Source organism: Brassica napus, chromosome A3 (genome assembly GCF_020379485.1).
Source record: "Brassica napus cultivar Da-Ae chromosome A3, Da-Ae, whole genome shotgun sequence".
NCBI lineage: Eukaryota > Viridiplantae > Streptophyta > Magnoliopsida > Brassicales > Brassicaceae > Brassica > Brassica napus.
Genome location: NC_063436.1, coordinates 37,823,457 through 37,845,402, shown reverse-complemented (window position 1 = coordinate 37,845,402; position 21,946 = coordinate 37,823,457). Strand labels below are relative to the sequence as shown.

The 21,946-nt window shown below is 41.1% G+C and overlaps 3 protein-coding genes across 7 annotated transcripts; all 3 read left to right on the top strand.

Annotated features, from left to right (window-relative positions):
- Positions 1 to 2,683: 2,683 nt before the first annotated feature.
- On the top strand, positions 2,684 to 5,054 carry LOC106395781 (rho GDP-dissociation inhibitor 1). Of its 2 annotated transcripts, XM_013836143.3 has the most exons (5): positions 2,725 to 3,700; positions 3,857 to 3,923; positions 4,194 to 4,418; positions 4,497 to 4,621; positions 4,811 to 5,054. In XM_013836143.3, exons 1-5 carry the CDS (start codon positions 3,512 to 3,514, stop codon positions 4,880 to 4,882), a joined length of 678 nt encoding a protein of 225 aa, XP_013691597.2. In that variant the 5' UTR covers positions 2,725 to 3,511; the 3' UTR covers positions 4,883 to 5,054. The 2 variants fall into 2 exon arrangements, with proteins under 2 accessions (XP_048633160.1, XP_013691597.2); XM_048777203.1 differs by having other exon boundaries at positions 2,684 to 3,700; positions 4,194 to 4,621.
- A 1,779-nt stretch (positions 5,055 to 6,833) lies between these two features.
- Positions 6,834 to 12,521, top strand: LOC106409471. 4 transcript variants are annotated; one of them, XM_048777263.1, is made up of 3 exons: positions 6,834 to 8,656; positions 9,233 to 9,458; positions 9,537 to 12,521. In XM_048777263.1, the coding sequence occupies exon 3, from the start codon at positions 11,614 to 11,616 to the stop codon at positions 12,511 to 12,513; it is 900 nt and encodes a 299-aa protein (XP_048633220.1). In that variant the 5' UTR covers positions 6,834 to 8,656; positions 9,233 to 9,458; positions 9,537 to 11,613; the 3' UTR covers positions 12,514 to 12,521. The 4 variants fall into 4 exon arrangements, with proteins under 4 accessions (XP_048633220.1, XP_048633219.1, XP_048633218.1 ...); XM_048777262.1 differs by having other exon boundaries at positions 6,840 to 8,823; positions 8,919 to 9,458; XM_048777261.1 differs by having other exon boundaries at positions 6,843 to 8,823.
- Positions 12,522 to 13,712: 1,191 nt separating this feature from the next.
- LOC106407963 lies at positions 13,713 to 14,526 on the top strand. The gene is made up of 2 exons (XM_048777181.1): positions 13,713 to 14,067; positions 14,174 to 14,526. The coding sequence occupies exons 1-2, from the start codon at positions 13,713 to 13,715 to the stop codon at positions 14,524 to 14,526; spliced, it is 708 nt and encodes a 235-aa protein (XP_048633138.1).
- The last annotated feature ends 7,420 nt before the right edge of the window (positions 14,527 to 21,946 follow it).

Here is a 21,946-nt window from a genome sequence, read left to right as displayed (position 1 = left end):
ATAACTTAGCTGAATTGGAATCAACATTTAGGGCGGAGGCACAAATTTTTAATGATTCTAGGATGGCCCCTGAAGCGCAGTTCAGAGTTAACTCACAGACTACAGGAAGATGGTGTTTCATTGACGGATCTTGGAAAGATAAGGATTATTTCTCAGGACAAGGCTGGTTCAGCACGCTTACGGGGTTTGAGGGTTTGTTAGGGGCAAGGAATGTAAGGGCGAGTCTCTCATCTCTTCATGCGGAGTTGGAGGCTCTAATTTGGGCAACGGAGTGTATGAAGAACTTACGACAGTACTGGGTCACGTTTGCAACGGATTTTTCTCAATTAGTGAAGATGGTTTCGGAACCAGAAGAATGGCCGGCATTTGAAAGCTACCTGGATGACATTAAGTTTTTGAGAAGAAGCTTTACCAACTCAAAGATCGTTCATGTTCCAAGGACGGAAAACATAAAGGCGGATCGCTTGGCACGTAGTGCTCAGACACAACCGTCTTTCGTCGTACACATGGATACGGAGTTACCACATTGGTTTACAGAGTCTATATGAGTCTGTAAATTTATTTTGCTGTAAAAAAAAAAATATATATATATATATATATATATAATAAAAAACAAACACTCGAGCGGAGGTTTAGTCTACTCTATTAATTTAGAGTCTTATTTTTTTATCTACCATAAAAGGTTGTTTTTAAAATTTGGACTTTTCATTTTTAGTACCACGCTTAATATATTACGAGATGCACAAGTTTGTTACACATTATATATTTACACGCTACGTACATAATGAGACCGGATCACTTAAAGTAAAGCAAAACCTTATTTACCATAACCATCGGAAATTAATCTAACAAAACCGATGTGTTATTGACTATTAGAATAATAATACACTAACTCTGATTTGACTCCATGTCACCACAAATAATCGATCATCTTTGCTTATATTCCAATCTACATATACAAGACCATGTTATGATAGAAGAGTAATACAATAACACTGATTTACTATTAGAAGCAAAACATGGTCTTTTCTGCTTATTCTCAGATCAATACCTGCGCACATAAAAAATCAAAGTGTTTCATATTTGGTTCAGCTTGACCCATACAAAGATTACCACCAATTTATAGTTATTAATATGAAAATAAGTCGCATATAAGCTTCAGTCTTATATATTTATAACTAGGTCTTTTGTCCGCACATGCGGGCACAATCATCTTACGAATACTTATTAGTTTATGTGTTATTAATTCAAAAATCAGCATAACAAAACTCTAATTGGTGAACATGTTGAAGGAAAAAAATTATGGTGAATTCTTTGTTCTTCAAAATTTATACCAGTTATATTGAAATTTTAGTCAAATTATTGAAAGGTAGATCCCACTTTTTTCTTCTAAATTCTCCATGGAGGAATGAATTTATAAGAAAAAAAATTCCCTATGCAATTTTGATAAGGAACAAATTGAACAAAAATTCATATTTTTTTTTTCAATTCCTCGAATGAAATTTTATTTTTTATTTTATATTTTCTTCATTTTTTTCATTCGTCTAGTGGTCACCAGCTGAAACTATAGTGTTTTACGGATTAAACTTAAACTGGTTTAAAGTAAAAGCAAAATAATTTGTTTTGAATTCAGTCACAAGTTAAGTTATTATTTATGATTTTAAATAGTTAAATCAAACATCAAATTATTTATATATGTAAAAAAAAACGTTCATCAAACTATGTACTTATTATTGTGTTAAAATTTTTAGAACATTTATATATTAGAAATAGTTTAGAAAATATCTTTATATAAATATTTTTGTTTGACTAATATTTAATTATAATTTTTTTTATCTTAAATTTTTAACTTTATAATAGAAAATATTATTTTCAGATAGTAATACAATATATATAAGAATTCTCTTAATTTTTAAATATATTTTCCCAATTTTATTATATTAGTTTATAATTTAATTATTTAATATAACATATAAATTTCATATTATTAAAATAAAATTCTTATTTCATTATATATAAAATTCATTACAGGTTTTGTGAAAATTAATAAATACTCATTTAAAAACTAATAATAAATCAATGACCTGTATAAAAGCTTAAAACCTAATTAAATATGAAAAATAAGAAAATATGAATTTTAATATAACACATAGATTTAAATATTATTAAATCAAAATTCGTTTTTAATTTTATAAAATTAATTACGAATATGTTTTAAATTAATAAATTAGTGATTCAGCTAAAAATTATTAATAAATCAATGACTAAACTAAAACCTAATAAAAACATGACAAATAAGCAAAATTGACTAAAACCATGGAAAACATGACAAATAAGCAAAATCAAAATAATTATTTATCTTATTACATATTTTATAGTTATAGTATTTAAATTAATTAATTATGGAGTCAACTAAAAACTATTAATAAATTAATGACTCAGCTTAAACCTAATTAAAACATGACAAATAAGCAAAATTAACTAAAATCATGGAAATCATGACAAATAAGCTAAATCACTTCATAAATAATAGTATAGATTCAAAACATAATTGTCATTACATATGTTTTCTTTTTTTAATCTATTTAAGCCATATATTATAAAGGAATACTGCAGTTTATATCGGTATTGTAATACCAATTATTTTAATTTCTTTTAATTATCAAAATCTAATCAAATAGAATAGAATATTCTAACCTCATTAACAATATATAAATCTAATCTTAACTAAAGTACCGTGCAAACAAGATAACCTCTAACAACTTAATTCCTTCTTATCTTCAAGATTTTCTTTTTGATCAAAGTAGATTCTTTGTTTTAACTAATGGGCCAATTCCATAGACAATAAGTGTAACTATTTTGCAAATATATGCTTCCCAAACGAGTATCTATTATTCTTATATGTGCCAATAGTTTTCAAAGTTTGAATATATCAAAATTTACATAAATGTCTATCTCTTCCAAATTGTGTTTCAAAAAACAAACTTTTTTTGTCAACAAATAACAAACTAAAATACAAACGTTACGTCCAAAACAAAAGTAAATTATTTAAAAAAAAAGAAGTTATACAAAATAAAAATATAATCTTATCTCAATAATAATTATTAAAATTAGTACAAATATTATCCGCGCATGGATCTGGATCTAGTTATATTTTAAACGCTGATCACTCATGGATACGCTGATCATTTGACACTCCTATAGACTGTCGCCAAAACGTATAAACAATACAACTATACGCGCATTTTAAAACTCGTACATATTTAGCAAATTTTGACTTTTTTGAGAGTTAGATTAACAGAATAATAGGATCACCGCATGACCATTTCTTCAACTCCAAATATAATCATTTCTCAAAAAAAACACTCTCACTTTCTCTCTCTCCCTCTTTCTGTTGCCATCTTTGAGTTTTGCTCGAATCCAAAGGTTGATTTTAACTAAAATCATATTAGATTAACCAAGAGACTTTGGTTTTTGTTTGTTTCTTAAGTTTTGCTTGGAAGAATCAATAATGGGTTTGGAAGATGAGAAGAAGGGAGGAGAAGCATCAGGAGAAACATCAGACAGAGAAAATAGGCTAAGCAGAATGAACAGTGAGAGCTCTTTGTCTCCGACCGAAGATGATGATGATGACGACGAAGACAGGAAGCCCGAACTCGGTCCCATGATCGCTCTCAAAGAACAGCTTGAGAAAGACAAGGTCTTTATATTTTTTTAACTTACTGTTATGAGAAGATCTAAACTATACAAGGTTATATATAATGGTGGGATTAGCTTGGTTATATGTTATTAATCTTACTATTATATTAATCGAACTTTTAAAAATAATTTATATTTCCGTCGAAAATTTTGATAGGATGATGAAAGCTTGAGAAGATGGAAGGAGCAACTTATCGGCGTGGTGGATCTTGAAGACGTTGGAGGTAAACCAAAACCACAATCTCGTTTACATCTTATGATTTAATTAGACTGTAATCTTTAGAAGGATATCATGTACGGGAGGGACGATTCATGCATGTTAGTTAAATCAAATGACATTTTTACTTACCCTAGTCTCTCGGTTAATATTAATACGGGCATAAAGTCCATAACTATTGAATTTAAGCTGTCCTAATGCTATATGCTAAATGATGTTTTGGAAGAAAAACACTTAAATTGTTATATCCAACACACTTACGATCTACGAAATGCAGAGACATCGGATCCTGTAGTAAAGATACTACACTTGACAGTTAGGTCTCCAGACAGAGATGAGATGGTATTGACGATACCTGATGATGGTGTGCCGAACCCGAAAGGTCCTTGGTTCACCATAAAGGAAGGATCTAAGTACACCCTTGTCTTCAACTTTCGTGTTACCAACAATATTGTTTCTGGACTTCGCTATAACAATACCGTTTGGAAAACCGGTGTCAAGGGTAATTTTAAATTTTTGTGTAAGATATATTCTCCAAGAAATTATCTATTAATAGTTGGTGTTTTTCTTGTTGGGGCAGTGGATAGTACGAAAGCAATGCTTGGGACATTTAGTCCCCAGGCTGAGCCTTACCAACATGTGATGCCTGAAGAAACCACGCCGTCTGGTATATTTGCTAGAGGATCCTATTCCGCAAGGACAAAGGTATATCGTTTCATATTTGAGCAGGCAGTTAAATTTTTATAGGTTTTTGTCAACGTAATAAAATTTAATTATTATCTTTTACTAACGTTGATGAGTATCGATCATGAGGCCCTCTTCAAATACAACTATGTTTTGCTTTGTTAGTGAATAAGTTTTTAAGTTACTTAATTAGTTTATTTTACATTTCAGTTCATTGATGATGATAATAAGTGCTATTTGGAGATCAACTACACCTTCGACATCCGCAAAAATTGGCAATGATTTATCAGATTCAACATTTTCTTAAGTCTAAAACTATATAGACAAAGCTCTTCTGATAACATTCATTTTTATCTTACATACGACTTCAGACTAGAAAATTTATTTAGCTTTCGATTAAACGAGCATGAATAAAAATATCGTTCGAAGCTTTAATCTAATTTCCTCTTCACTTCTCTAGTGATCTTTATCTTCTAGAGTTTTAATGAAAAAATGTTATTTTGAAGCATAGTGTTTTATCTCGTAGTCTTTCAATTCTTTCGACCATATATTATAAAACTCATTAAGCAAGAATAAGCATTTGTAAAAGTAATTTATATTTTACAACATTTAGAAAATACACGTAAAATAAGTAGCCTATCTATACTATTATTTGCGAAATGATTTTTCCCGTTTGAACTTTCATGTTAAAAGTTAGACTGGTTAATGTCGGCTTTATCCTTAATGACCTTTTATATATAATTTATTATATAACTTAATCAAATCTATACTAATATTTGTGAAGTGATTTTTTGCATTCGAACTCTCATGTTAAAAGTTAGACTGGTTATGTTGGCTTTACTCTTAATGAACTTTTTATATATAATTTATCTGTTATATTAGATAATTGATTATAATTTAATATAATAAATTTCCAAAAAAATATTTTAAAAAGTAAGATAATTCTTATATATTGTGTTATTATCGAAAAATAATATTTTCTCTTATAAAATTATAAAATAAGATATAAAATATTTTTAATGTGTGAATATTTTTAAAATTTCAACACAATAATAAACATATTTAATAGATAAAATATTTTATATATATAAATAATCTGATGTTAAAGAACATAAATAATAACTTATTATGCTGTGTTTTTAATTTAATAAGATAAAATAATAATTATTCGCAAGAGAATTAAGCCCACGGAGAAAATATTTAGTTGTAAAATAACTCAAAGCATATACTTAATTTTCTATGCAATCAATAAAAATAAACAGAATAATTGTAAGCCTTTAAAAAAATAAACAGAACAAATATTCGAGGGGGGGGGGGGGTGGGATGGACTCTCATTCACCAAAACACACATGAAGCCAAATGAATTGACCATTGTGACTAGTGTCGACGTTAAGCACTAGGTAATGCACTGCTTAAACTTAGTAATATGGGATTGATGGTGGGGGAGGAGACGCATAAGAGAAACTGTGGATTGGTGGAAGAAGTGTATCTTAGAATGGAGGCGGTGGAGTAATGAGTATTAAAATAAAATGAAAAAGTTTTATCCAAAGATACATCACTGGAACATAGTGGACAAAATACTGAAGTATTGAATGGGTCCTGGTCAAGGAATTTTGATGGAATGTAATGGGAGTTAAGAGGTTGTTGGCTACTGTGACGTTGATTGAACATGTGATAGAGTGGATAAACTTAGTGTGGGGGGGGGGGATGGACTCTCATTCACCAAAACACACATGAAGCCAAATGAATTGACCATTGTGACTATTGTCGACGTTAAGCACTAGGTAATGCACTGCTTAAACTTAGTAATATGGGATTGATGGTGGGGGAGGAGACGCATAAGAGAAACTGTGGATTGGTGGAAGAAGTGTATCTTAGAATGGAGGCGGTGGAGTAATGAGTATTAAAATAAAATGAAAAAGTTTTATCCAAAGATACATCACTGGAACATAGTGGACAAAATACTGAAGTATTGAATGGGTCCTGGTCAAGGAATTTTGATGGAATGTAATGGGAGTTAAGAGGTTGTTGGCTACTGTGACGTTGATTGAACATGTGATAGAGTGGATATATGATCGAACACATGCTATTTTACTTTCATTGGAGGAAACTTTGTTACTTAGAAAAGTAAGAAGCAGAAAGTGGTATCTTTCTCGAGTGTTGAGGTAAAGTATAAAACCATGTTGAAGATGACAAATGAGTTGATAAAGATCAAGGGTATCTTGAAGGATTTTGGCATCGAGACAACAACACCCATGACCATACATTGTGATAACCAAGCAGCTATCCACATTGCATCTAACTCAGTTTTTCATGAGAGGACAAAGCACATAAAAGTTGATTGTCACAAGGTGAGACAGATGATAATCCAGTGAGTGATACTGCCATTCTATACACGAAGTGAAGATCAGCTTGCTGATGTGTTCACTAAGGCTGCAAGACATAAGACAAGTGAGTCTAGTCACTCTCGCTGCCTTGGACTCATGGATCTCACACCCAACAGCTGATCCTCTTAACCATGAAGTCTCCACTTTTTTTTTCTCATCAAGATTTTATTCCAATAGGTTTTCCTTGGTGATGTTTTTAATGAGAGGTCTTCGGTGGTTACTACTTGGACCGCCATTTCATCTCTTCGGTGGTAGTTGCAGAGAGTGGTTTGGGGTTGTCGGTTGTGGCGGTTGAGGACTTTGTGTAACTGGAGGATAATACACCGGTGATGGTGGAGGTGGACATGTTCTATTAACTTTATTTATTCTCTTTACAAGCGTGGATATATACAATCACAATGACGGTGTAAAACCCTAAACCGTATGAGTATCAAAATAAGAAAACATCCTTATGGAAATCGGATATGGGAAAATATACGATTTTCATATTTTCTAAACATATGCTCAATACTCCCTCTAAAATTGGAGCATGAAGATTTTGAATGCACAACTTGGATACTAACTTCTGAAATGGAGCTCCAAAACCTTTGCTTAAGATATCAACAATCTGCAAATCTGTACAAATATGTTGAGTAGTCATGATCCCATCTCGAACAACATCCTAGACTGAATACAATCATTCTCAGTATTCTTGGCACATTCGTAAAAAACAGGATTTGAAGCGATCTGAATTGCTGTTTTATCACAGAAAAAGTTTGCACCTACGTTGCATGGAATCGCCAATGGAGCCACGATTCTCACTCCGGAAGCAGAAGCAGAAACGGAAACAGAAGCGTTTGGAATCGCCTGGAATCGGCCGGAAACGCCATTCTTAAAAATAGAGTTTGCAATCGTTGTGGAAACTCACGATTCAAAGTTGGAATCGTGATGTTTACAGATCGGAAACGGTTACTTTTCGTCGTTGCTAGAGTTAGCGTAGAAGATGTTCACACGTGTTTATTTAATAAGCTTTTTATATTTTGGCCCATGTTAGTTTGGATTGTAGGACCATAGTTTCACACTAAAAATACATAGCTTATTAATAAAGTTAAAATGAAGCCTATATAAAAAAATCATGCGTATGTAAAAAAACTAACTTAACGTACATTTAAAGACAAGTAAATTCCAAATCGTTCAAATTGAATAGTTTTTAGCTATGGTTTTATCTTTTGTCGAATTACATCTTCATATTCAGTTATACATATATATTTAGTTCATATAATTCAAAAAATCTAAACAAAATTTTAGAATGTGTTTTAAGAATTATTAGATTATGAAGGGTTTGACATTTGTGTTTCACAATAAATAAATAAATATATATATATATATATCTAATAATATAAAGTAGACAATTCTCTCATTCTCCTTCATCTACGTCAGATAATAACTTCTTCTGTGCGCGACACGTATCATGAGAGACAATTTGCTGCGTTTCATTAAATCATCGTTTGGGCGTTTGTTATATTTTTATTTTGGGTTGGGCTATCATTTTGTTATAAAAAATTGAGTATTAAGCCCAGTAGAAAGAGAGTCTACAAAATCAGGGTTTCGTCGTCTTCCTCGATCAATCACAAGCTGAACCAACAATGGCGATTCTGAATGTCGAGTAAGACGAATCGTCCTCCAAAAAGTATGTGCTATGCTTTGTTTGCGCCGTTTTGTATTTTGTTTCTATCCTCCAAGACGTTACGATTGATTCATCGCATTTACGACACTTCATAACTCCATCAACGCACATCAAGCACATTCAATGATACTTTTCCATGTTCAAGGCGGTGCTTTCCCACCTATATATAAGTAATCCTTCATCCATGCGTTCATCTTCCTCACAATTAGTTCTAAAACAAAAACCTTATTTTCAGTATTATAGCTAACTTAACTGTTATTTGAAGTCCGGCCGATGTTCTTCCACCGTGGAGGTGCGGCTCCTGCGATTCTGGGAAGCCGTCAACAGCGGTGGCGATTTGATGGGAGTGGACATGCTCCTCCGATCTTAACTCTCATAATCATAGTGTTTAGAAAAATTCCAACGACAATATTCATAAATAAGTATCAAACATTTTATGCATCTTAGAGTAATGTTTTGAACAATTCAGGCGAACACATTCATAAGTATCAAACTTTTAGTTTTTATTTTTGTTTAATATCTTCTAAATGCTCTATTTTGATGTGTTTGTTGATGATGCTTTTTTCACAATTGTTTCAGTCCACCCTCATGCCAGCCACCGTTAATATTCACCCACTTGACGCTTTCAGCACCGTCTCAAGGCAGGTTCGATGTTCACACTCAGAACTACAGGCTCTCCGACTCTTATGATGATTTGGGTCAGTGATTCAACCAATTTCAATGTGTTAACCCGATTCCGGCAGAGCGTTTTTTCCAAATCATGATTCGCTGCTTGGCCTAGACAAGACTAACCCACAACTTCCAGGTACATCATCTTATAATCTGATCATCTCATACTTATCATTGTAACGGATAGATAATAAAGCTGTTCCCCATCTTGCAGATGTTCTTGGTGAGCTAACCTCTATGAAAAGTACAATGAGTGACAGTCCTCAAGGAAGACATTCAAGGATCAACGTGTTTTGAGTGTTTTACATCACTCTATCTGGCTCTGTTTTCAAATACCAACTACGCGGCATCCATTACAGGGGAAGCAACATATGCCCTTCTGAAGAAATAACTCAGTGAAACCAAGGAATCATATTTCCAGAAACAAATAATTTAAATTTGAAAACTCATTCTCCTCTTTCCAGTTACTACTGAAACACATACGGGTGGTTAAAGTTTGTGCCATTTCCAAATATTGACTTTTCTAATATAGCAGTTTAGCATGTGTTATTTTCTGCGTCACTATAAAGGACCAATGTAATATCTCACATAATAAATTAAGTTGAAGATAATGGCACATCAAGCCTATCAGTTAGAGCTTGGAAATGAATCACCAACTTCAGCCATATAAAATTATATCACAGAAATACAACTGTATAAAGCCCTGTTCGAAACTACGCTAGGCGCTAGTCGGGCAGCAATTACGGACCTAGCGAGTTACCAAAAAATCGGGGATTAATCGGGATATACCCGGGGACTAGTTTAATTATTATTTTATTTAATTATAATATTTAAATTAAATATAAAATATAAATATATTAGAATGTAATAGTTTTTTTGTATGTTATCATTGAAATTTATATTTATTAGTTGAACAAAATTAATTATTAGCATATGTTAATACCATACAAGTGGAAAACAAATTAATCTAGACTAGTTTTTGAATATTCATATATGTATACGCGTCTATATATTAATATTTGCGTACAAGTAACAAAATTTCGCTTTTTCTCATTGGTAATGTCACATGTTCTTAGGCCGAATAACCTGTGTTCGAAGCTCTCCGCCTGCAATTTATTATTTTCGCATTGTTTGCATTGATTTACAAAAGTTCCACATCGGTTGCTGAGGAAAAGAGATTCAAAATCTTAATAGAGTTCACATGTTTGGGAAAGAATAAGGTATTTGGGCTTCGGATTTCTTCTAAAGCCCGATATATATTTTGCAGTTTATTATTAAGCCTTATATAATCGGGCTGATTAAACGGTAAATGAGCCGCTTAGTTGGTTAATGGGCTGATTAATCGGTCTAATGGGCCGAGTAAGTTGAGTCCGATTTTGTAGGGCGATTATACCAAAATCGCGGCGGGTGATGTCCGAGTCCCGCCTACTCGGACGCCTAGACGGCCAGGCGGCCGCGTTTTTGAACAGGGGTATAAAGTAACAACCCTTTATCTAATGATTAATATGCTAAGCGCAAGTTATAACACTTATTATCTGTTTTCTCACATAAACACCATTGTAGCCAAGGTTTTGTAGGAGAGGAATTTAGCATTCTCACACAAGGCCCATCGGTTAATAAGATTCGGACCAACTTTATCAGGAGACTAACCAGGATCTAACATGACGATCGGTGTTAGAATCCAAGCTAATCAACTGGGCCTCGCGATCGACTGGATCAGTCTTGGCCCATCAGGCCATCGCTCGATCGACTCAGCCTCCCGATCAAATGACCGACTGGATCAGTATCGGCCCATCAAGCCATCGCTCGGCTGGAAAGCCCATTAAACATCAAATTAAGCCCAAACTGCCAGGGCGAACGAGTGAGAGACATGTAGAGCCTATAAAAGGAGAATGAATGGGAAGAAGAAAGGGATCCGCAAATAGACACTAAGAGATTGACGGCAAGATCTAGGGTTTACGATCAATCGCCTTGCTTAGTGTTTCTGTCGGAGTCTTTCAACAAAGCTCCAACCTTTTCCTTCTTTCCCTAATCTCTTTGTAACCTCGACTGTTTACCTCATATTGTGAATAGAACGTCTTTGTAAGACCCACAAAAACCGAGTTCATTTCACTATCGTTCAACCTACCAAACTTGTACTCAACATTTGGCGCCCACCGTGGGGCCTTACAAAGTAACGTTCACAAACTCAGTATGAGTCCGACGACACACCCGCTGACGGTAACCGACCGTCGGTCTCTTTCACGCCGGCTCCTGACGCTCCGGTCGCACCGAACCAATCTGTTCCCGAGATGCTACAGGCCATCATGGCACGTTTCATTCAACAAGAAGAAACCAACAAAGCTACGAGCGACCGTCTGGCTGCACTCGCTGCTGCTCTCGGAACCCTAGATGGTGAAAACGACAGAGCTGAAACGGCAAGAAGAAGGTTGTTCGCAACCGAAAACCCTAACCTTGGAGTCGAACGACCAACAGACAAAGCAAACCCTACGAACGGTGAAGTTGCACAAACGACTGACGGCTCAGACTCTCTGACTAGCCGCCAGATCGCCGATCTGCAACTCTCACTGTGGGACATCCATTCCAAGATACATCATGTCAAGGCATCCACCCCAGAGATTGAACACGTTCTCGCCACCACCCGGCGAAACTCTTTCACCCAGCGGATAACGAAAGTTAAGATCAAGAAGACGGAGAAACTCCGTATCCCTCCATATAAGGGAGATTCTGATCCGACCGATCACATGACCGCTTTCAACATCGCTATGGGTCGAAATCACTTTTCCGACGAAGAGAAAGACGCAGGCCTCTGCCAACTCTTCGTCGAGAGCCTTTCCGGACCGGCCCTAAGTTGGTTTTCACATTTGAAAGAAGGTTCGATCCATAGCTTCGACGACCTGTCCGCCTTTTTCCTCAAAAACTATATCATGTGGTCCTGTCAAGGAACATCCATGGCCGACCTATGGAAGTTGTCACAATCGCAAAACGAGAGTCTAAAGGACTTTATGGAAAGATTCAAGCAAGTACTATCAACGGTATCTACCCCGGATCACACTACCGTCGAAGCTTTGACCAACGCTCTTTGGATCAACTCCAAGTTTTGCGATTACCTCGGGACTAACCCAACCATAACCATCGAAGACGCTCTGCACGACTCAAAGAACTTTATCAAAATGGACGAAGATAGGTGAGCTTACAACGCCAAGCAACAGGCTCTAAAGCCAACGGCATTGAAGACATCAAACGCCCAGGAGCCACGACATCACGCCCCTTACCAAAAGAAAGGACCTGTCTACGCCGTCTCCGAAGACGATCAATCTGGCGTAGTTGCCGCGGTACGTGAACCAGGGTGGAACGTATGAGAACGCGATACCGAAAGAAAGGCGCAGCAGCCCCGCAAACCTGCGCCTGCCAACTCTAAGAGCTCGTACGACCAGAACAAGTTCTGCAAGTATCATGATATGAGAGGTCATGACACCAAAGAATGCAGACACCTCTACGAAGCATGGCTCGCCTCCACCAGCGACGGTCGCACTGAGGTCGAACCACCAAAACCAAAAACGACCAAAAACAGTAAAAGTTGGAGCAAGAGCAAGGACAAGAAGAAAAAGTCCAATGAAAAGAAAGAAGAAGACTCCCCTCCGACAGATGATGGCGACCAATCGCATCATGACGAGGAGTCAACCTCCGACGAAGAAAAACCAAAAGCTCGGCGAAAGATTTTCACAATCCGAGCACGCCATCTACAACGGCAATGCCGGAGGACGATCTACGTCACTCACTCAACCAAAAACCCGGAAAGACGGTCGAAAGCCCCACTCTCACTGACACCTCGACGCGAACAATAGGAAGCAGCAGTACGCTTATGGAGATCGATGGGGCGCCGCCTAGGATCAGTCGTTCCATAAGGAAGCTCAATGTCTCAGACGCTCGACACGTCCTAGACGCAAAGAGAAAAGATCCACTCCATCGGCAAGACAAACTTAAACGGGAACTGTTGTCAAGCAACCAATCCGATTGTGTCGAGATGACTGATCTTCGAATTAAGCTTAACTCGAAGATCCCGGATCTTCGCGAAAAACTCAAACGATGCAAGATCGACCGTTCCAAAGCGGAGCCAGAGCCAATCGTTCCATATCAACGCAAGACTCAAGATCTGCGTACACGTCTCAATTCACTTAGAGCTGAACGAACGGTACAACCCGAGGAAGAGAACCAAGAGCAGTTTCAGCACTTAAACGTGATCATGGGAGGATCCCCTCCTGGCAACGATTCTGTCAGATCTGAGAAAGCGTTCCGACGGTAGGCAATCACAACTAAGCGCTGGCCTACCACTCCAGAGGCTAGCCCTCCAATCACCTTTTCTGCCGAAGACGCGGCAGGCGTCCACATGCCGCACAACGATTCACTCCTCGTTGACGTCGGAATTAGTGACTGTACGGTCACCAAAGTCCTCGTAGACACTGGCAGTTCAGTCGATCTCATCTTTAAAAGAACACTCGTCAAGATGGGGGTAAGCCTCGACGATATGAAACCGTCCGCGCGATCGCTAACAGGTTTTAACGGGTCAACCGAAACCATGCTCGGAACGATATGCTTGCGAGTGTACGCCGAAGGCATCGCCAAAAACGTCAAGTTCTCCGTCATCGACGTTCACGCTCCATATAACGCAATCCTAGGTACACCATGGATCCATGCGATGAAGGCTATCCCTTCGACCTATCACCAATATATCAAATTTCCTGGTAACGAAGGACGGATCATTACTCTTCGGGGCGACCAAGCAGCTGCTCGAGATCTCCTCGTCGCCGAGATAAAAAAACCGCAAGGCGACTTCCCACGTTAACTCAGTCGCCAAACCAATCCAGAAGATATACCCTTTCAAGGAAGAGATTCTCGAGGTAACCATCGACGACAGTGACCAAGCCAAGATCGTCCGAGTCGGCGCCCACCTTCCCGACGACACGAAAGACAAGATCATTTTGTTTCTCAGGGATAACATCTCTACTTTCGCTTGGTCTACCTCCGACATGAAAGGGATCGACCCGGGCGTCACTACACACGAGCTCAACGTCGACCCAACATTCAAACCAATTCGTCAAAAAAGGTGCAAGCTCGGCCCCAAACGATCAAAGGCCGTCAATGAAGAGGTCGACCGACTGCTGAACGCAGGCTCCATCACGGAAGTGAAGTATCCCGAATGACTGGCAAACCCAGTCGTCATAAAGAAGAGGAATGGCAAATGGAGGGTCTGCATCGATTTCACAGACCTCAACAAAGCATGTCCTAAAGACAGCTTCCCTCTCCCTCACATCGATCGACTAGTCGAATCAACAGCAGGAAACGAACTGCTGACATTCATGGGTTCCGGTTACAACCAAATAATGATGCATCCAGACGATCGAGAGAAAACAGCTTTCATCACTGACCGCGGGATATACTGCTACAAAGTAATGCCCTTTGGTCTCAACAATGCCGGCGCGACATACCAACGACTCGTCAATAAAATGTTCGCCGAGCGATTGGGAGCCACAATGGAAGTGTACATTGATGACATGCTGGTAAAGTCCCGAAAGGCAGCCGACCATATCGACCATCTCAAAGATTGTTTCTTCATTTTGAACAAGTACGGGATGAAGCTTAATCCAACGAAATGCACTTTCGGCGTAACGTCCGGCGAATTCCTTGGATATATAGTCACTCAAAGGGGAATCGAGGCAAACCCAAAGCAAATAACCGCCATCCTTGATCTTCCTAGTCCAAAAAACAGTCGCGAGGTGCAACGGCTGACCGGTCGAATCGCCGCCCTCAATCGATTTATATCACGATCGACCGATAAGTGCCTCCCGTTTTATGATCTGCGGCGCGGCAACAAGAAATTCATTTGGAACAAACGCTGCGAGGATGCATTCGAACAGCTCAAACGCTATCTTACAACACCGCCAGTGTTGGCCAAGCCGGACAAAGGTGACACGTTATACCTTTACGTCGCAGTCTCCGACGCGGCTGTGAGTAGTGTGCTCGTCAAAGATGAACGAGGCGAGCAGCGTCCAGTATTCTATACCAGCCAACGCATGACCAACACAGAAACGCGGTACTCGACCCTCGAAAAGATGGCGTTGGCGGTTATGACTTCAGCAAGGAAACTTCGGCCTTATTTCCAATCTCATTCGATCTTCGTCCTGACAAACCTACCACTACGAACCATCATGCAAAACTCCAATCACTCGGGTAGACTCTCAAAGTGGGCCATCGAGCTTGGTGAGTACGACGTCACGTTTCAGAGCAAACCAGCTGCAAACTCCCAAGTGTTGGCCGGTTTTCTCATCGAGCTAACGCCGGAACTCGAACAAGACTTACAACTGCCCAACGCCACCTGGATCCTGCACGTCGACAGATCATCCTCCACTAAAGGTTCAGGAATCGGTATCCACCTCCAATCCCCCACCGGGGAATTGCTCCAGCAATCTTTCCGACTCGGTTTCAAAGCATCCAACAACGAAGCAGAATATGAATCCCTCATTGCTGGATTACGCCTTGCGCAAGCAGTCCAAGCAAAGCGCGTCCACGCCTACTGCGACTCTCAATTGGTTGCTAATCAATTTAGCGGGGACTACGACGCTAGGAACGAGCGAACGGACGCTTACCTTAAAGTTGTGCAAGACCTAGCCAAAAAATTCGAGTCTTTTCAACTTACAAAGATTCCCGCGGAGAAAACGTCTGCGCAGATGCTCTAGCGGCGCTCGGGAGCAGTCCAAAAGATCAAGTAAAGCGGACCATTCCAATTCAGCAGATTGACAAACCAAGCATTACTCTATCGCACGATGAAAGCGATCATGTAGTAACAATCGACGCAGCAGAAGGGATGGATATAAGCGAATCAGGCGATCGACCGAATGATACACCGCTTGACTGGCGAACCCCATTTATCCGTTTTCTCTCAGACGGATCACTTCCGCAAAACAAATGGGAAGCCCGTCGACTGAAAACCAAGAGTGCGAACTACGTTCTCATCGATGGAAGACTACGTCGTTGGACCTCCGCCAAAGTTCTGTTAACATGCCTCGATGTGGAAGAAGCGTCTCTCGCCATGGCCGAAACCCACGAAGGAGCAGCGGGGAACCATTCAGGCGGACGAGCGCTAGCCCTTAAAGTAAAAAGCCTCGGCTTTTACTGGCCAACCATGGTCGCCGATTACGAAACAAATGCACGCAAGTGCGACAAATGCCAACGACACGCACCGAACATACACAGCCCGACCGAAGCTCTGCGAACTATGACAGCTCCCTACCCATTCATGCGCTGGGGGATGGATCTCATCGGACCAATGCCAAGTTCCAGACAACGCAAATACGCCTCGATCATGACGGACTACTTCACCAAATGGGTCGAAGCGAAAGCACTCGTCCACATAACAGACAAAGAAGTCCAAAACTTTGTTTGGAAGAACATCATTTGCAGGCACGGCCTTCCCTACGAAATCGTCACTGACAACTGCTCTCAGTTCATTTCTAACGACTTCCGCGGTTTTTTAGAACGATGGGGAATTCGCTTGAACACGGCGACGCCTCGCTACCCCCAATTCAACGGACAGGCCGAAGCCACCAACAAGACAATCCTGGATGGCATCAAAAAACGCTTGGACCTCAAAAAGGGACATTGGGCCGATGAGTTGGATGGAGTTCTTTGGTCACACAGAACAACCCTACGAAGTGCGACCAGTCAAACACCATTTTCTCTGGCATACGGAGTCGAGGCTATGGCTCCGGCGGAAGTCAACGTTACAAGTCTTCGCCGAGCGAAGATGCCGCAGAACGAGGAACTCAACAGAGAAATGCTATTTGATGCCTTGGACGCAATCGAAGAACGAAGAGACCATGCGCTGCTCCATATCCAGAACTACCAACACCTGGTCGAATCTTATTACAACAAGAAGGTTCGCGCTCGACCGTTAGAACTCAACGACCAAGTATTCGAAAACACGAAAGAATGGAAGGCCGGCAAGTTGGGGACAAACTGGGAAGGACCATATAAGATAGTCGAGATCGTTAAGCCTGGTGTCTATCGATTGGAAACCTCCGCCGGCGACCCAGTGCCACGAGCGTGGAACGCCGCCAACCTTCGGAAGTACCTCATCTAACCGTCTCCCCAAAAAAAAAAAAAAAAAAAGGAGCGAATGACCTTATCGTCACTTTCGCTTAGAGCCGAACGAATGACAATACGTCACTTTCGCCCAGCTCCAGACAGATGACACCACGTCACTTCTGTCCAAACACCGAATGAGCACGTTTTCGTCACTTTTGCCTTAACTTATGGTAAATGACCAAGACGCCGTTCGGTCAAATCGAACTACGATTGGCTTGATCCCTTTACCAGGGGTACGTAGGCAGCCTGTCATCAGGTCCAGCCATACTCCAAACAAAAAAAACTCATATACATAAGTTGGAGTCCTCACCAAATACACCGCGCGAACGCTTGTATGTCACTTCTGATCGACTCGGATGACTATACATCTCACGGTCCGGACTCGCCATCAGCATCAATGGCAAATCCGTGATAAAGCCCCATCAACAGGAGCTTCTCGGTCCTCCAATTTTGAAGCCAAAGTCGCCTAATTGGAGTACTCACCAAAGACATGGCGCGAACGGAAGCTTCTCGCAGCCCCATCAACGGAAGCTTCTCGCGGGTTTAAAGCCCCATCATTTGCTCGACAGTCAAAGAAGCCAGAGATCATATATACACGTCGGCCAGCAAGAAGCTCGAGCTTAAGTTCAAAGATCAATAGGCTCACTGCGCCAAAATTCTTTTCGATCCTAAGACAAGTTCGCACATTGCTCGCAACTAGTCATAGTCGCTTCTCTAGCAGCCTTACTCCAAAGGCTAATCTTCTCTTTGTCAAAAAGATGCACACATGACCTTGACACGAACCATTTCGGATCGAAAATGTCATCACATCTCCATCACAAGAAGCTGAGCTAACACATTACATAGAATTTAAGGGGAGAGCGTCTGAAACTAGGAGAATAAAGAAGATCCAAAAGATACAACAACGGTTCCAGACCAAATGCAACAGCAAGCGGCCGACCAAACAAGAGACAGAGCTCAGAGGCCATAACAAAAGGTGCTAAATAATTAAAAAAAACATAAGTAGTAAAACAACAACAAGGTAGCACGATCAACCCTTGAAGGCTATTCTTCAGTGGCTACTTCCGACGAAACAACACTTCCTGCTTCTGCGACCCCCACAGGCGCAGAAACCCCAAGACTGTCCTGAGTAACCGCACGACCATCGGACGTGACAGCCGCCGATCGACAGGCAACGGCCGGATCCAAAGCAGCGGTCGAACTCTCACAACAAAGGACAGGATATCGAAGAGCCGTCGCAGAATCAGAATCAACGGTGCCGAAGGTTGACCCAAATTGGTTCCCATAAGGAAGCAAGTCCCTACGAGGAGGTGAGAGAGCAAGATCGTTCTCCGTGATAACTTCAAAACTAACGTTTTCTACCTCTTTCTTGAACTTCTCCTCGTTAGCAGTCAAAAGATCTTTCAGTTGTTGCGGGACAGACAGTCCCTTTGTCTCCAATAAACTCAACGCGTCCAAGGTTCCAAGAGCCATACCGTGGAGTAGACGCTTCTCCTCCTTTTCATCTCGTTCAGCAATATACTTCCAAAATTTGTCGAAACGCCTATTAGCCGCAGAAACCACGCAACTTCTCTCGGATAAAAGCTCGCGATTGCGAGATTGTCTCATGCGATCCATCGCTCTCTTCGTCTTCTCAAGCTCCTCGCCCTTCTCCGCCTCTAGCCGAGAAATTGTGCTCCCTGCGGTCTCTAACTCCTCCTCAAGATCCGCGGCTGTCTGGATCGCTTGCCGACGCTCGCGGGAATAGCGACCTCGCTCAGCGGCCAACTCCTTATCCCTATCGTGCTTCTCCTTTCTAGCCGCTTCAAGCCCAGCCTCTTTTATCTTGATCGTCTCTTCCGCTTCCTTAAGGTCCAACGTCATCTTCTGCAAAGCTTTTTCGTACTCCATCACGAGAGCATTCTTCCGAGCAGCAGCCTAAACCAAGAGAAAGCCAACAAAAAGAAAAGGATCAATAGATGATAAGAAGATCGTCACCCAAAGGAACAAGATAAGTAAGCAATCAAACACAATCCCACAGACAAACGCCTACCTCCGCATCTGCACGAAGTGTTTCAGCAAATTTGTCTGGAAACGCAAATTCATAAACAGATAGAGTCGTCTGCATCCTACCGCCGATCGGACGAGTCACCTCACCAGGCTCCCGGGTCTGCCCCCCCCCCCAAGACTTATCTCCGGGCGGACCTGTAGAATCCTCTATGGGAGCAACTTCATCACCTTCATCCACCTCGTCACCACCCATTGGTTCGAGTTGGGTTTGAGCAGCCTCTGTTTCATCTCCATCCAAAGGAGGATCAGCCGTCACCTCTTTGGAAGACTTAGTCCTCTTTCTCTTTTTCTTCGGCGGACGAATGTCAACGGATCCCTCAACGCCAGAATCAACTGTAACGATCACCGGCGCTGGCGCCCGATCGATCGATATGTCCGCAACTGCGCTACCCGTCCCATCCGTGTTCGCCGAAGGGCCGAAGTTTGCGTCCCTCAGTTGAGCAGCCAAGATTTCATTGTAGTCTGGATACACTCTAGAAGGCGTCCCCATGATCGGAAGTTTTAGTCTTTTCTTTCCCTTCGGTTCCTCGCAAGGAACGTTTGCTGCTCAATCGACTGCCAAAACAAAAAGGAGAGGAGAAGAAAAGATATAAAACAAAAAGAGATAATGACAATCAATCGATCGGTCGAGAAGAAAGGAAAAAAAAAGAAATATAAAGGAGACAAACCGTTAGCAACGCGTCTTCGTTGACGACAAATTCTTTTGCGGTCAAAGTCCTTCCACTCTTGGGATCGGAGCACGACGATCTTCGGTAAGTCCCTCCGAAAAGCGTCCCAAGGACCAAAGGTGTTTGGACGACCCACTGCAAAAATTTTAAAGAAAAAGTTAGAATCAACACCACACGAGGAACAGGTCGACACAAAACGATCTACCAATGCTGCTACTCCATAAAACCCGGCGATCGACTTCTAGCGGATCAACGAATCCAGCATCGTCTGCTTTGACATAAAAGTAAGAGCGTTGCCATCTCTTAGTCTTGATAAGGGGACTCGTAAAGACGTTCAAACCCGACCTCATCTGCACAGAGTAAAGCCCGTTTGGTTTTGGCTGAACTTGTGTTAGTTTCTCGAAACTGTGAACGGTCAATCACACGTCAATCTCAGGCGCCATAACCATTAACGCAACAGCGATCCTGATCGCCCCGTTCATGAGCTGACTGATGGCGATCCCTTGCCGAAAGCAATAAGAAGTGATCAAACGAGGAATTGGAAACCACAACCTCGAATCCTCCCCGAAAAACGATTCGTAAACGCAGCAGTATCCGACCGGCGGACTCCATGGACGCTGGTCTGATCTCGGGATCATGAAAGTGACGCCGGATGCTCGGCTCGCTTCCATCAACAAGGAAACCCCTTCCAAAGTAGAATGAGTAGGGGCAACGTCGCCCCAATCCTGCCCATCTATTCCCCGCGACCGATCGAATGACGGAGCCAGATCTGGAAGTTCTTCAATCGTTCCATCACAGCAAAAACGGAACGGAGTCAGTCGTTCGGTCGGCGAAGGAATAGACCTCCGCGATGATTGCCCCGCAGCCTCGGAGTTGCTCGAGCGCTTCCCGGCGGGCCCAACCTTCGCCGGACGAGAGTCGCGCGCAAGATGCCCAACGCCTCCATCGCCATCGCTCGCCGCGGAGTGCTCGCGATCGACCATAAGACGTCGCCTACCTTCGCTTCCATCAAGCGGCTCTTCAGTGCCAGCCCCCGAATCAACGGATCGAGCAGCCGTGTCGTCGCGATTAACCCTAATCGCCGGATCCATCCGTTTAGGAGCGATCGACGGCACGCGCGGATGACCCAAGACCGATCGATCGACTTTCAATCGATCGTGAGAAAAGCCTAATCCGATCTCAGACAACGAACCTTCCTCCTCAAAGAACGATCGACCAATCGATCCCGAAGATAAAAAAAAGGGAGGTGAAAGAAAGAATGGAAATCGAAAGGGAGAAAGGGAGAGAGAAAGTACATTTGGGTTTGAAGAGAAGTGAAGAAATAAGAGATTAAGACCTTATTTATAGCTAAAATAACGGGCTTTGGAGATAATACTGTTATTAGGCCTTTTTGGGCCCATATTATTACACTCAGAATCCCGCGCCAACGGAGGCGACGCTCAAGATTTCCGCACGACATGCGGCATAAGAGGCGACCAATCGATAGGCAAAGACCAGACGGTCAATCGATCGCCAAAAGGAATCGTGGAAACATCACGGTTGTTCGTTGATTGCCGGATCACCCAGGGCGGCGGTCGTCTAACCGATCAATGAACTCCAACAATAGACAAGACCGAATCCATTACCCTCAGAACCAATTCATGACATTCCACTGCGAAGACCAATGTTTCTTCGCAAGCGGACTGGGGGGGGGGGGCTTACTGTTGGAGAAGAATTTAGCATTCTCACACAAGGCCCATCGGTTAATAAGATTCGGACCAAC

What these genes read in the sequence shown, in the direction of transcription:
- LOC106395781 (XM_048777203.1), top strand. Translation starts at nt 3,512, where the DNA reads ATGGGTTTGGAAGATGAGAAGAAGGGAGGAGAAGCATCAGGAGAAACA. An exon ending in AACAGCTTGAGAAAGACAAG is followed by an intron (nt 3,701 to 3,856) that starts GTCTTTATATTT and finishes AAATTTTGATAG; the next exon opens with GATGATGAAAGCTTGAGAAG. An exon ending in CCTATTCCGCAAGGACAAAG is followed by an intron (nt 4,622 to 4,810) that starts GTATATCGTTTC and finishes TTTACATTTCAG; the next exon opens with TTCATTGATGATGATAATAA.
- LOC106409471 (XM_048777263.1), top strand. Translation starts at nt 11,614, where the DNA reads ATGCTACAGGCCATCATGGCACGTTTCATTCAACAAGAAGAAACCAAC.
- LOC106407963 (XM_048777181.1), top strand. Translation starts at nt 13,713, where the DNA reads ATGCCGCACAACGATTCACTCCTCGTTGACGTCGGAATTAGTGACTGT. An exon ending in CCAATATATCAAATTTCCTG is followed by an intron (nt 14,068 to 14,173) that starts GTAACGAAGGAC and finishes ACGTTAACTCAG; the next exon opens with TCGCCAAACCAATCCAGAAG.